Below are 15,664 nucleotides of genomic sequence, written 5' to 3'. Positions count from 1 at the left end.
GAGCTGTTTGACAGCTAGGCCCGAAACAGCAGCCTCTCCTACAAAGCTTTAATAGGGAAAGCAGAGGAAATCCTTGCACTCATATGGATCCCTAATATGCCTCAGAAGCCAGAGACACATAGATTCACCACTGCGGATCTCTGCTCGCCCTCTCTAATCTGCTAAGGTTTATACTGTGATCCCTGATTTGTTCAGAAATACTTCCTTTCTTCTTTCTTTCTCGTTAATTCTGGGGGTCCAGGCTGGCACCCATTGAAAATGTCTACATAATATCGTGATCCTTGTCACACAGAGGTGGGATTACGCATTCATAACACAGAGAGTAACCGGAAACATGGGGAAATCAGATAAGAAATCTACTACCCCTCGCTCACGATCCCCGCGGCGTCCGAATGGTCCGGCAAATCGCAGCATTCCGGAATTATTCCGGTCGCAAACTCCAGATCACATGGAAGCCTCTTCTCGTGAATCTCCATTACACTCGCCTCCTACGGAAACTCATCCACAGTACCTGAATCAGCCAACGGCTATCACAACGGGACACGCTGAATCCTCCCATCTCACCTTAGGAGATTTGAAAGCGGTTGCGTCAGATATTAAAGGAACTCTATCTACAGCTATAGCCGAGCTACATATCGATATGCAAGCAGTAGCCAACAGGCTTGACGCAGTAGAAGTTAAAATTAACGCACAAGATCGAGCCGTTTCTGAGATGAGCAAACAGGTTGACATGCACACTTTACATTTGAGAGAGCTTGACCGCCACATAGAGGACCTGGACAACAGGGGAAGACGGCATAATTTAAGGGTGCGTGGTGTCTCTGAGGCAATCGAATCTGCCCAACTTACTCCAGCACTCCTGACCATTTTTAATGATCTCTTGGAAAGACCACCTGAATCTCCAATTGAAATTGAACGCATACATAGGGCGTTACGCCCGAGAGGTAGAGATGCCGACCCACCGAGAGATATAATCTGCTGCCTAGTTGATTTCCGGCTCAAGGAGGAAATATTACGCAGGGCTCGAGACAAACACCACCTGCATTATCATGGAACGGAAGTCAAATTATTCCAAGATCTTTCTCACCTCACTTTGCAACGTAGGAAAGACCTACGTCCTTTGCTCGATCTGCTTCGCTCCAAAGGAATAGCTTATCGCTGGAAGTTCCCGTTTGGCCTTGCGGCAACACATTTGGGGAAATCCGCTCTCATGAGATTTCCAGAGGATCTTACAGTGTTCTGTGAATCTCTGAATATCCCACTACTGGATATACCCAACTGGTCTACTGAATCTCTCCCCCTTTCACGATCAGCTGAAGATCTTATGGATACGCAATTATCTGCCTACCCGGGCAGAGACAGACGACGCAGAACCCCCCAGCACACCTCAACCTCCCCTGTACGGCGACGGCTCATTAATGATGAAAGTTTACCACCGTCTCCAGCACATCGTAAAGCACGTCATGAATGACTCTACTTCATTGTACCCTATCTACACGCAGGCGCAGAACTAGCTTCTCAACTTGAAGCCTCTTTATCTTAGATTTGAATATGTTTCCGAAGGAAGAAAGTTATGGAAAATAAACTCCACGACCCTTCTATGCAATCCACCATACAACCACCTGTAGTCCTGGAAAATGGACTTTTAGGTATGTTTAACATACCAAATGCTCATATTTTCTTTATACATTATCCACCAGTCGTATGTCTTAAGTATAACTATATTTCCTTGCGGAGGTTATTCTGCTATGAGATTCGGTGGGGTTCTGGGATAATGTGGCTACTGGAGATATTGGGAATACCCTTGCTGATACTGGAGCGCTTTCGCTTAATCAGCAACGGTCTATTGTAACCAGTTTCTAGTCCTCATGGACAACCGATATGTAGACCAATAGGAGCCCTGGTAACATTGACTGACCCTTATGCTTGACCTAAGCCTGATGCCCTGATTTCCGCTGTATTTTAACCAAAATACACCTAGTTTAGAGCTCTATCTGACCGTGTTTATAACGTCCTATCATCAATGATTTAAGTAGGCAATGCCTTCCCTCCCGGGCGATTGCATATTTTATGCTCCTTGAGATATTTTGGATTTGGCTTTTGCGTTTCCTTTTCTACTAGCTACAAGGTGCCACTGGGGGAATGCTAGCACATAGTTGCTTCATACTTAGGATGTGTAACGGGTCCTTACTATCTCCTGGAATGGGCCGGTGCTGGAGGGTCCCATAGGGTTCTCTATTAATGGCGCTCCCGTTCTTATGTGTCCATGACTCAGCTCATATATATATACAGGCACGTATTTATGTGTGAATCGGTTTTGAGTAGACTTCGCACTTATATGATGCATATGCATATTCTTCACTACCCCTACAATTATGGGCTCCCCCAAACGCTACTCCGATCTCCCCCACGTGAATCGTAGGATCTGACTAGTTATACACCCCCAACCTATTCTCGGACTAGGTAGTATCTCAATGTCCCAGCTATAGGATAAAAGCCCTCCATGTTGTGGTTCACATCCATGGTGCACTTTAGGGTGTTAAAGCGTGACCTATGCTATCATTGACGTTGACCAATACGCAAATTGGGCCATGGATTCTACATACCTTCCTTTCAATATGCCGCTCGTGGAGGGTAATAGTAAGAAAACTCCACACTTGTAAGCAATAACATGCTAAATAACAGAAGTTCCCTCGGTTAGGATTTGTATTTAAAAAGTTGTTTGAATGTCAATTACACGGAATAGATGGCCTATGGCCTACATCCTGGAACACTTAAACACTATATTATTGTTGTATCCATACTATGTTTTACATACGGTTGATGTTCTTACTTGAACCTGATACAGTTAAAAATGATCTTCGTCTAGTGATATGATTATCAGATATCATTGGTTCATAGTTAATGATAAGAATTATCTATTTACTTATTATGTACAGACTGAACTTATGCTTGTTTACCACGCTACGAGGTATGAGGACGCTTCAATTTATTGATTAGCACAATTTTCGGTACCTATCCACATTCACGTACATATAATCCACCACATAGGCACTCTCCTTCATGACTTACTTCTTACATATTCCTCATCGTGTATTCGCGCCTGTGAGGACTGTCATTAGCCCCTGTGTTCGTCTGCAATGCTTTAGCTTATATAGCTTTAAATCTTTATGTATATTATCTGTTACCCACCTCTCTTCCCTTTTTACTCTCGACATACATTGGCTGCTTCCCACATATCTCTGTGTTTCAAGGCCATTTTATGTTGATCAAAGTCCTTTATATACCTTTCGATTGAGGACACGTAACCTTTTCACGAGTATATTATACGTTCACAATACGGCCGTTTCTGGGCTCGACACATCTCCAAGTGTAATTTCCTATTCTAGTACACACCTTTATAATTTACCAGAGCTTTATTGAGAGAGAGAGTAGCTGGCCTACATCTTCTCTGGAGTCTTATATATAAAAGAAGTTGAAGGAACGTATGACTGCTATATATACATATATATATGGGTTTCTATGTGACACACCTGACACTTCTTTTTTCTTCTCCTTTATTCCTCTCCTACATATCTATCATCTGTATTCCTATCTTGACACACTTTTATTCTAGTATTCCTTAACTTCCCTTTTTATCCTCTCCCCATACCTACCCTCCCCCTTTCTCACACCCCCCCCCCTTTTTTTTTTTTTTTTCCCTTCTCTATCTGATATCTCTCTTATCTTACTTACAACCATTTGATACACCAATAGGTTTTGAATAAGTATTTTTGGCATACAATATAATGGCTATTAACCTCCCATTTGCGCGTTCAGCACCCAAACTCTCTGTGGCCTCACTCAACGCAAAGGGCTTAAATATACCTGAGAAACGCTCGCAACTTCTAACATATATGAAACACCTTAGAGCAGACGTGATCTTTGTCCAAGAGACTCACTTTCGTGCAGACCACATACCTAGATTTTCGGATGCTAACTTTCCAAAGGTATATCACGCAGTCAACACGGAGGCGAAAGCAAAGGGTGTGTCTATTCTACTCTCTAAACAGCTCCCGTTTACAATCACTGAACATCTTGAGGACCCCGAGGGGAGGTTCCTGTTTCTTAAAGGCACCCTCTATAATAAGCCACTTACTCTAGCTAACATTTACAGCCCCAATACCGCACAAGTCTGCTTTTTTCGCAAAATCGCCAAATTACTGTCCACTTTTCAGTCGGGTATTCTGATTCTTGGCGGCGACTTTAATGTAGCATTGAACCCATTGGAGGATACTTCTACCGGTTCCTCCTCTAAACCCTTCAAAGCACTCAAACAGATCAAACTGGAGCTACATGATCTTCTCCTCCATGATACCTGGCGCACCCTCCACCCTAAAGACAAAGACTACACGTTTTACTCCGCACCACATAAGCGACATTCTAGAATTGATTATTTTTTTCTTTCTCAGAAAGACTTACATAACTTGCACTCTGCTTCGATCGAACCAATGATCCTTTCTGACCACCACCCAATTTTGATGACATTACAATTTCCTGATGCGCCGGGCGCGTCCAAAACATGGAGATTGGACCCCTTTCTTCTTACAGACTCCTCTGTTTCCCTCCAGATCCGTGATTCTCTGACCAATTATTTCAAAGAAAATGTATCTCCTGAAACGACCCCTCTCACACAGTGGGAAGCACATAAATGTGTAACCCGCGGGCTTCTCATGTCTATAACCGCCTCGCGAAAACGTCTAGCTCAGGCATCTTTTGCCTCCCTACTGCAAAAAGTTCGTACACTTGAATGCACACATAAACGCTCTAGAGCCTTGAATTCTGCATCTGAACTAGATCAAGTGCGTAAACAACTTCTAGATGTTGTAGACAGGAAAGCCAAACGTAGTTTTATTCTTCAACAAAAACTCTTTTATGAACATGGAAATAAGAGTGGCAAGTTTCTAGCCCGGGCCTTACAAGCCAAAAAGGCAACTCGACACATATACCAGCTTACTTCTAAGCAGGGACGCTTATTGAAAACATCAAAGAATATTGCAGCTGAATTTGAAAACTATTATTCTGCCTTATACAATTTACCTGTACCATCTAAACCTCCAGGTGACACTAGATCACGTAAGACAATTATCCAGACTTTCCTGAACCAATATCTCCCGAACCCAATTACTAGAACACAAGCAAAAGAGTTAGATGGTGCTCTGACCCTGACGGAGTTACAACAAGCTATTGCACAACTGAAACCTGGTAAAAGCCCAGGTCCCGATGGATTTGTCACTGCCTACTATAAGACTTTCCACGACATATTGGCACAACCATTTTTACGGGCCTTCAATACCTTAGATACACCAGGGCAATCCTTGCGCCATCTCACTGAGGCACATATTACGGTTATACCAAAAGAGGATAAAGACCACACACTACCAGCAAACTATCGTCCGATCTCTTTATTGAATGTCGATTTAAAGATCTTTGCAAAAATCTTGGCCAATCGCCTATTACATATTATAGATCCCATTGTATCAATGGATCAAGTGGGCTTCGTACCTGGGAGAGAAGCCAGAGACAACACCATACGGGCCATAAATGTTCATCATTGGTTAATTCAAAAACAACAATCAGGCTTTTTCTTATCACTAGATGCCGAGAAGGCCTTTGATAGGTTAGCATGGGATTATATGGAGGCGGTTCTTTTTGGCCTTGGATTGCCTCAGCGTTTCCGTACCTTCATTATGTCTTTATATACCTCTCCCACAGCTAAAGTGCGAGTTAACGGTCTACTCTCAGACTCTTTTTTGATAGGCAATGGCACCAGGCAGGGATGCCCACTATCCCCCCTCCTTTTTATTTTAACACTGGAACCACTGATGAATTGCATCAAACAAAACGATAATATCAAGGGGATTCATATCAATGGCAAAATTCATAAGATAGCGGCCTTTGCAGATGACATCTTGCTTTTTCTAACAGATCCCCATATCACTTTACCTAATCTGCTAAAAGATTTTGAACTGTTTCATTACCTGGCCAACTGTCAGGGCTCCCAGGTATGACCAGAGGTGTGTGACTGATGCAGGGAAACGCAGACTTCAGATATGTGATAAACAATACAATTTATTAACACTAACAATACAAACATAAATGCAGTGCAATACTAAAACATAACACAGTGCAAACAAACCAAACCAACCACCCACCCACAGATAACAGTATATACAAGCAAGCGTCGTCAGGCAGGCCGGGTCATTATCAATGGGCAGGTAGGTACAGGGGGAGCAAGCAGAGAATGGTCGGGGTCACAGGCCAGGTTCAGCAGGTAGCAAGCAGCGTAGTACAGAGGGTCAGACAGAAGGATGGTCAGGGTCACAAGCCAGGATCAGAGCAGGAGAAGTCAGCAAAGGAACAGAAACAGGATGCAGGACAGATACAGGGCCCAGGACAAACACAACACCAAGGCAGAGGCTGCAAGTCTGGCCATCCCTTAAATACCCCAGTATCATCAGTTCCAGGTGTTAGCTGGCTGAAAGGTTGAGTCTTTGATTGCTGGGAGCACCCGCTGGCCAGCCCTGGTACTGCAGATCAAAAGGCAGGTGAGTCCCACCATTGCTGGCCAGTCCATTCCTAACAGTACCCCCCCCTCAAGGAGCGGCCTCAGGACGCTCCAAACAGTCCTAGCTGGGCAAAATGTTCCACCGCCCGGGTCTGGTAACTGGCGGGATATCAAAGACTGGCACACCGGGCAGGACTCCGGGCAGCGGCACACCGGGCTGGACTCCGGGCAGAGGCACACCGGGCTGGACTCCGGGCAGAGGCACACCGGGCTGGACTCCGGGCAGAGGCACACCGGGCTGGACTCCGGGCAGAGGCACACCGGGCTGGACTCCGGGCAGAGGCACACCGGGCTGGACTCCGGGCAGAGGCACATCGAGCAGAGGCACACCGGGCAGAGGCACACCGGGCAGAGGCACATCGGGCAGAGGCACATCGGGCAGAGGCACATCGGGCAGAGGCACATCGGGCAGAGGCACATCGGGCAGGACTCCGGGCAGAGGCACACCGGGCAGAGGCACACCGGGCAGAGGCACACCGGGCAGAGGCACATCGAGCAGAGGCACACCAGGCAGAGGCACATCAGGCAGAGGCACATCGGGCAGGACTCCGGGCAGAGGCACATCGGGCAGCACTCCGGGCAGAGGCACATCGGGCAGGACTCCGGGCAGAGGCACATCGAGCAGAGGCACACCGGGCAGAGGCACACCAGGCAGAGGCACATCAGGCAGAGGCACATCGGGCAGGACTCCGGGCAGAGGCACATCGGGCAGGACTCCGGGCAGAGGCACATCGGGCAGGACTCCGGGCAGAGGCACATCGGGCAGGACTCCGGGCAGAGGCACATCGAGCAGAGGCACACCGGGCAGAGGCACACCAGGCAGAGGCACATCAGGCAGAGGCACATCGGGCAGAGGCACATCGGGCAGGACTCCGGGCAGAGGCACATCGGGCAGGACTCCGGGCAGAGGCACATCGGGCAGGACTCCGGGCAGAGGCACATCGGGCAGGACTCCGGGCAGAGGCACATCGGGCAGGACTCCGGGCAGAGGCACATCGGGCAGGACTCCGGGCAGAGGCACATCGGGCAGGACTCCGGGCAGAGGCACATCGGTTTACCAGGCGAAGCAGCAGGCAACGGGCCACCAGGCGGAGCAGCAGGCACCGGGCCCCCGGGCGGAGCAGCAGGCACCGGGCCCCCGGGCGGGGCGACATGCATCGGGCCCCCGGGCGGAGCAGCAGGCACCGGGCCCCCGGGCGGGGCGACATGCATCGGGCCCCCGGGCGGAGCAGCAGGCACCGGGCCCCCGGGCGGAGCAGCAGGCACCGGGCCCCCAGGCGGAGCAGCAGGCACCGGGCCCCCAGGCGGGGCGACAGGCATCGTGCCCCCAGGCGGGGCGACAGGCATCGTGCCCCCAGGCGGGGCGACAGGCATCGTGCCCCCAGGCGGGGCGACAGGCATCGTGCCCCCAGGCGGGGCGACAGGCATCTTGCCCCCAGGCGGGGCGACAGGCATCGGGGCGACAGGCATCGTGCCCCCAGGCGGGGCGACAGGCATCGTGCCCCCAGGCGGGGCGACAGGGATCGTGCCCCCAGGCGGGGCGACAGGGATCGTGCCCCCAGGCGGGGCGACAGGCATCGTGCCCCCAGGCGGGGCGGCGGGCGCCGGACCCCCAGGCGGAGCGACAGGTCTCGGGCCCTCAGGCGGAGCGGCGGGCGCCGGACCCCCAGATGGAGCGACAGGTCTCGGGCCCTCAGGCGGAGCGGCGGGCGCCGGACCCCCAGGTGGAGCGACAGGTCTCGGGCCCTCAGGCGGAGCGGCGGGCGCCGGACCCCCAGGCGGAGCGACAGGTCTCGGGCCCTCAGGCGGAGCGGCGGGCGCCGGACCCCCAGGAGGAGCGACAGGTCTCGGGCCCTCAAGCGGAGCGGCGGGCGCCGGACCCCCAGGCGGAGCGACAGGTCTCGGACCCCCAGATGGAGCGACAGGTCTCGGGCCCTCAGGCGGAGCGACAGGTCTCGGACCCTCAGGCGGAGCGGCGGGCGCCGGACCCCCAGATGGAGCGACAGGTCTTGGGCCCTCAGGCGGAGCGGCGGGCGCCGGACCCCCAGGTGGAGCGACAGGTCTCGGACCCTCAGGCGGAGTGGCGGGTGCCGGACCCCCAGGCGGAACGACAGGTCTCAGGCCCCCAGGCGGGGCGGCGGGCACCGAGTCACCAGGCACAACCGTGGGCTCCGAGTCAACTGGGATGACCGCTGGCACTGGGTCAGACATTGGATCGTCTGGCTGGACAGCGGTCATCGGGTCACCAGGCATCAGGTCATTTGGCTCGACAGCGGGCACCGCGTCATCTGGCAAGGCAGTGGGCTCCGAGTCAACTGGTATGACCGCGGGCACTGGGTCAGACATTGGATCGTCTGGCTGGACAGCGGGCACTGGGTCACCAGGCATCAGGTCATTTGGCTTGACAGCGGGCACCGCGTCATCTGGCAAGGCAGTGGGCTCCGAGTCAACAGGCACGACAGTGAGCACCGGGTCATCAGGTACCGGATTGTCTGGCTCGACAGCGGGCACCGCGTCATCTGGCAAGGCAGTGGGCTCCGAGTCAACTGGTATGACCGCGGGCACTGGGTCAGACATTGGATCGTCTGGCTGGACAGCGGGCACTGGGTCACCAGGCATCAGGTCATTTGGCTTGACAGCGGGCACCGCGTCATCTGGCAAGGCAGTGGGCTCCGAGTCAACAGGCACGACAGTGAGCACCGGGTCATCAGGTACCGGATTGTCTGGCTCGACAGCGGGCATCGGGTCACCAGGTATGACAGCGGGCACTGGGTCACCAGGCATCAGGTCATTTGGCTCGACAGCGGGCACCGGATCAGGTACCGGATCATCTGGATCAACAGCGGGCATCGAGTCAACTGGCCTATTAGGATCGTCAGGCTGGATCAGTTCATCATGCTGGGTAGAGGCATCAGGCCGAGTAGAGGCTTCAGGCCGAGTAGAGGCTTCAGGCCGAGTAGAGGCTTCAGGCCGAGTAGAGGCATCAGGCCGAGTAGAGGCATCAGGCCGAGTAGAGGCATCAGGCCGAGTAGAGGCTTCAGGCCGAGTAGAGGCTTCAGGCCGAGTAGAGGCTTCAGGCCGAGTAGAGGCATCAGGCTGCGTACCGGCATCAGGCTGAAGAGAGGCTTCAGGCTGAACCACGGAAGGCAGGCTCACCGGTTTGGATACTGGCAGGATGGTATTGGTTGGAAAGAATTTTCGCTTTTTTCTGGTTTTAACTACTGGAGCACTGCAAGTAAACGCAGGTCTGCAAACGAATGGAGCAGCTGGAGACAGAGAAGAACTGGAGGATGGAACAGGAGAGGGAGCGGTTGCTACAGAGGGCTTTTTTACAGGGTTAAAGGCAGGATAGGTGCAGCGAGTGGGAACAGGGTACTGACATGCGGTAGATAGCAGGGCAGGAGGAGCTGTTGGGAATGCAGGAATAGAGTTTTGAGGAAATAGATTAGAAGCAGGACTGGGTCTTTGTAAGCTGACTGAGGCTGGGTGCAACAAATCTGTCCATGTCTGCAGTATGGGTTGAACAAAGCTGAGCTTACACAAAGCCTGTCTGGTCAATGACTGCACTGCGTTTATACAGTCTCTTAGTACCTGTGGGGAACATGTGGAATAACGCTCCAGAAAGTAACCCACATCATCCTCTAATAACCACACCAGGGACTCTACCTGGTCTGCACTAAATGGTGGCAAAAATTCATCCCTGCATTCGGGGGAACCAGATGAAACCAATTCAGCACAAACTTCAATCAAAGGCTGCACCTCAGAGAACTCTATGCCCTGATCTACTAGAACATGAGCGAGCCGTATACATTCTAGCAGTTCATCCCGGGTATACTCCTTCAGAGTCTGATAAGCATACTCCCTGTCATCAAACACTAGCAGATATAAATATTCAACCTCATCCAGATCCATCCTTCCCATCAACAAGCCAAGATGGCTTCCCTGTGCAGCCACTTCTGGTCAGGATTGGCCTTGGTGTAATGTCAGGGCTCCCAGGTATGACCAGAGGTGTGTGACTGATGCAGGGAAACGCAGACTTCAGATATGTGATAAACAATACAATTTATTAACACTAACAATACAAACATAAATGCAGTGCAATACTAAAACATAACACAGTGCAAACAAACCAAACCAACCACCCACAGATAACAGTATATACAAGCAAGCGTCGTCAGGCAGGCCGGGTCAATATCAATGGGCAGGTAGGTACAGGGGGAGCAAGCAGAGAATGGTCGGGGTCACAGGCCAGGTTCAGCAGGTAGCAAGCAGCGTAGTACAGAGGGTCAGACAGAAGGATGGTCAGGGTCACAAGCCAGGATCAGAGCAGGAGAAGTCAGCAAAGGAACAGAAACAGGATGCAGGACAGATACAGGGCCCAGGACAAACACAACACCAAGGCAGAGGCTGCAAGTCTGGCCATCCCTTAAATACCCCAGTATCATCAGTTCCAGGTGTTAGCTGGCTGAAAGGTTGAGTCTTTGATTGCTGGGAGCACCCGCTGGCCAGCCCTGGTACTGCAGATCAAAAGGCAGGTGAGTCCCACCATTGCTGGCCAGTCCATTCCTAACACCAACTTCAAAATAAACTTCTCTAAATCCCAAGCTCTTAATGTCTCTCTTCACCGGGAGGTGATTAGGCAAGCGAAATCGAACTTCCCTTTTGCCTGGCAGTCGGAGGCAATTACATACTTGGGAATCCAATTACCGACTAATCTAAAGGAACTCTATGATTTGAATTTCCTACCCCTCTTGCGTAATATTTCCAAAGACCTCCAGACTTGGAACAAACCTTGGTTTTCCTGGTTTGGTAGAGCAGCCATTCTCAAAATGAATGTGCTTCCAAGAATACTGTACCTACTCCAAACAATACCGATTGCATTACCGAGTTCTTTCTTTACATCTTATAAAAAGCTCTGCTCCTCCTTTCTTTGGAATAACAAACACCCCAGAATTAGCTTTGTACAACTCACCATGCCTAAGAGAAGTGGAGGTATTGGACTACCTGACATTACACGGTACTACAGGGCGTGTCAATTGGCAAGAGTAGTAGACTGGACCTCGAACTGTGATCGTAAGATTTGGGTTGACGTAGAATCTGATTTTTCGATGATTTCGCTTGCCTCCTCCCCTTGGCTGGGAAATGCTCATATTCCCACTGAATTTCGGGATCACCCTCTTGTAGGCCCCACGTTAAACTGTTGCCGACAGATATTCCAGAACACTGAGCTCTCTTCCTCCCCGGGCCCCTTAACCCCACTCAAAAAGAACCCAGACTTTTTGCCGGGTATGTCCCGGACTTTCCTCTCTGGATGTGACCTTCCAGATAATCTGACAATACATCACCTTTTCAAAAATACTAAGTTCTTATCTAGAGAGGACATTTTGAAGTTATGGCCATCCCTGAACCTAACACCGTGGATCTATAGACAAATTCATCATTTTACACATAACGCCTCGCATTTACAAGACTACTCCAGGTCGCTTACTCCATTTGAGAAACTTTGCTTCTCGAATTCCCCCCAGCGACATGTTATATCCAAGCTTTACTCCCTTCTTGAAACTACTAGTATATCTCAACCTCGAAAAGCGTGTGAGGCTTGGATACGAGATTTACAAATACCTTTGTCAACTGACGACTGGGATCACATTTATGAACATATACATTCGGGCTCCATGTGTGTTTCCACGCAGGAAAGTAATTACAAATTATACTCTAGATGGTACAGAGTTCCGTCCCTGCTGCATAAATTTGACCCTCACATTTCAGAGTTGTGCTGGAGATGTAAACAGACAACAGGCACACTCCTACATATCTGGTGGGATTGTCCCTTGTTGCAGCCTTTTTGGGAAAAAGTGCGAGATATAGTCTCACAAGTGACTACTTACACTCTGGAATACACCCCGGCTCAATTTTTACTTCACCACTCCTCAATTCCGTTAAGGATGTATCGTAAGTCTCTTACCCTGCATATGATAAATGCGGCAAAACAATGCATTCCTGTCCACTGGCGATCAGAACAGATTCCTACTGTGCGGGAGTGGTTTCATAGGGTCATCAGAGTTGCGGAGATGGAGGAATTGATTTCAGTGACAAGAGACCACCCGGAGAGATTTCGGAAAACTTGGGCGTGTTGGAAACACTTCCAAACTACCAATTTCTATAATCTCTATATGAATAACTAAAACTAATCTACAGGTCGTGAATACCGTTCAAAGTTATCACCTCTGGAATAGCACCGCGGACCGTGTTTATCGAAATGTATGTTAAGTCCTAAGGATAATACCTATTAGCTTATCTACTATATTATATTATGGTTGGCTTAATAGCTATTACCTATTACTTGATCCATTCTTCCTCTTTCACTTCCTTCCCACCTTTCCCCCCCCCCCCCCCCCCCCCTCCGTTCCCCCCCCCCCCCTTTTTTTTTTTTTTTTTTTTTTTTTCCTCTTACTCCTCCCTGTGCTTTCTAAATCTTCCTCCATATACAGTACTCTCCTCTTTTTCTTTTCTCTCTTTTCTTTCCTTTTGTCTCATATTTCTCTCTTAAACAACTATTTCTACATACAAGCAGAATCTTACCTTAACCGGGTGCGGAATTGCACGAGGCGTCCGCCTCAGACATCAATGCTGTTTTGTGCTCCACTTCCCGATTACTTAAGCGCTTTTTACCCCCGACACTTGCATCCTCTATACCTCTATTGCTTACCATCCATATTTGCGAACTTGTTATTCTACTTTGTTTACTGGGTAGCGTGATCTCCTGTTTATGTTTACTACATACGTCAATTACATGTCTGACTACCCGTCTGCGTTACGGGAGATTGCTTCAGTTATACGTGTGCAGAATATGCTCCGTACATGTCTTTAATCTCAAATGTCTTGTATTTCAATAAAAATTTTTGGAGAAAAAAAAAAAAAAAAAAAAATTTAAACTTTAGAATCACTTGAATTTTAATCTGCTTATGTTTGCCATGCCTGGCTCCTTTTCATTACATACCTTATGTAAGACCCAATGATGTCAGCACTGGGTCTCAGGTCCGGTCCCCTCCTCTCAGTGCAGGACCTGGAAGCAAGTGGAGTTTACTGTAGCAGTGCTGCCTTCTAGAGTGATTTCCAATTTTCACGGGGATCCCACAGGTGTGACACATACATACTTATATGGGTTCAAGCTGGATCAATGTAACTATAAAAAAATTGGCATGCTTAAACTTCAGTTGCAAAACTGGATTCCAGTGATTCACTAGTAGTCAGGGGCGGACTGACCATTTGGAAACTCTGGCACTGCCCGAGGGCCCGGGGACAGTAGGGGGCCCCATAAGATTCCCCTGGTACCTTTTTCATAGCCTTTTTTGAGTTAGGGGATCAAGGACACAGGGGCCCCATGATCCCCTATTGCCCAGGGGCCCCATGAGCTGTCAGTCCGCCCCTGTTAGTAGTACACCACTAGAGAAGATTTCAGGCTATTGATGTAATGATATAATCAGAGAATGAGAATACCACAGTATTAGTATATCACACTTCAGTGGTGGTGATTAATTGTAAATAAGATGTAGAAGAAATATGATACACAAGAATTCACAAATATGCCTTTGCACTGCTTTCTTTTATTTAGCAAGCAAAATATTTGGAGCTTTTGAATTCCTTTGACTTGGTTTTCTGTGCGTTGTTGCATCCATAATTGAAGGTAACTAGAAGGCTGAATTTTGAAAATAGTCCAGGAGAGAGTACAAGATGAAGACTACAGAGAAGACCATCACCACCATACATCACAAGGCACTTCAGGGGTGGCTAGCAATTATCATGGTTGCTTATTTCCAGCGCCCACCAACACGGCCTTTTCCTGCCCCTTTTTTGCTGTAGGTGTGTAAAGAAGACATCATCAGTTAAAGATAATCTTTTTGTTTTCACATATACTAGCAAAACTGTGCTAAAGTTGGATTTATCACAAACCATGTTAAAGAGTCTTAGCAAGCATAAGGTGCTGGACATGAGTACAGAAGGTATAACAGCAGGCAGTATGTGCAGGAGAGAAATGCAGAGGGAATGATGGCAGGCAATATGCACAGGGGATTGGGTAGGGTATGACTGAGGGTGGTATGTACAGGAGAGGAGCGCAGGAGGTATGACAGTAGACCCAATGTGTGGGAGAGGTGGTGGGAAGAGATGGGTGTGACAGTGCATACATTGTAGAGATGGAGTGCTTGTGACATAGGGAAAAGGGAGGGTAGGATAGTATATAGTACATGTTATTATTACGTGGTATGTTTTTAACAGGTAAAACTTTTTATTGAGATTCATAATAACATACAATATAATCACAGCACTTACCATACAGTTAGTACTTTCCAGATTCAGCAGAATTGCAATTACATTACATTGGAGTTTATTTACCAAAGTTGGAGAGCACAATATCTGGTACAACTCTGCATAGAAACCATCAAGCTTCCAGGTTTTATTGCCAAAGCTTAACTGAACAAGCTGAAGTTAGAAACTGATTGGGTAGCATGCATAGCTGCAGCAGATTCTGCGTGCACCAGTTTTAGAAAATCGACCCCATTGTTTGATCAAACAGTCTTATGTTGAAATACAAAGATCCCATACATTTCTTTATATGTGTCGAGGGGTATAGTGTTAGTTTTCATACCATTACAGGTACCATATGCACAATCTATATAGATTAGCATTCATGAGCTTATGTTTTCAAAGGGTTCACCTCTAGATAGGCCAAGTCAAAAAAGAAGACATGCTGGAGGCATAAAGCTAAACAGCTATAAAAGGAGGGGCGGTGAATGGGGCACACTGTAAGAAGGCCAGGTATACATTTTCAGATAGGAGAAAAAGAAATTCAACTATGCAGTTATTAAAGATTAGGTATCCAAACAGTTACAGTTAATTACCATGTATGTCAACCAGGTAGCCCAAAGTTTAGCACATTTTCATGTACAGTTCCTACTTTCATAGGTAGTTTGTAAATAGGCTCTAGAAACAGTCATTTGCCAGGCAGATAAGGTTGGAGGAGCAGAAAGTTTCTTGTTAACTAGAATCCCTCTTCTT

The 15,664-nt window shown here is 48.7% G+C and overlaps 1 protein-coding gene across 3 annotated transcripts in view; it reads right to left on the bottom strand.

Annotated features, from left to right (window-relative positions):
- Positions 1-14,194: 14,194 nt before the first annotated feature.
- TNNT1 (troponin T1, slow skeletal type) overlaps positions 14,195-15,664 on the bottom strand; it is an 89,147-nt gene continuing 87,677 nt past the window's right edge. For all 3 annotated transcript variants that reach the window (XM_089652588.1, XM_089652587.1, XM_089652590.1), the window contains exon 10: positions 14,195-14,464. In XM_089652588.1, coding sequence (XP_089508714.1) covers positions 14,419-14,464 — 46 coding nt within the window. In that variant the 3' untranslated portion in view covers positions 14,195-14,418. The remainder of the gene's footprint in view (positions 14,465-15,664) is intronic.

The sequence above is a fragment of the Staurois parvus genome, unplaced genomic scaffold (genome assembly GCF_062004578.1).
Source record: "Staurois parvus isolate SC_StPar_1 unplaced genomic scaffold, SC_StPar_1.0 ptg000686l, whole genome shotgun sequence".
Taxonomy (NCBI): domain Eukaryota; kingdom Metazoa; phylum Chordata; class Amphibia; order Anura; family Ranidae; genus Staurois; species Staurois parvus.
This window is presented reverse-complemented; position numbering and strand designations above follow the sequence as displayed.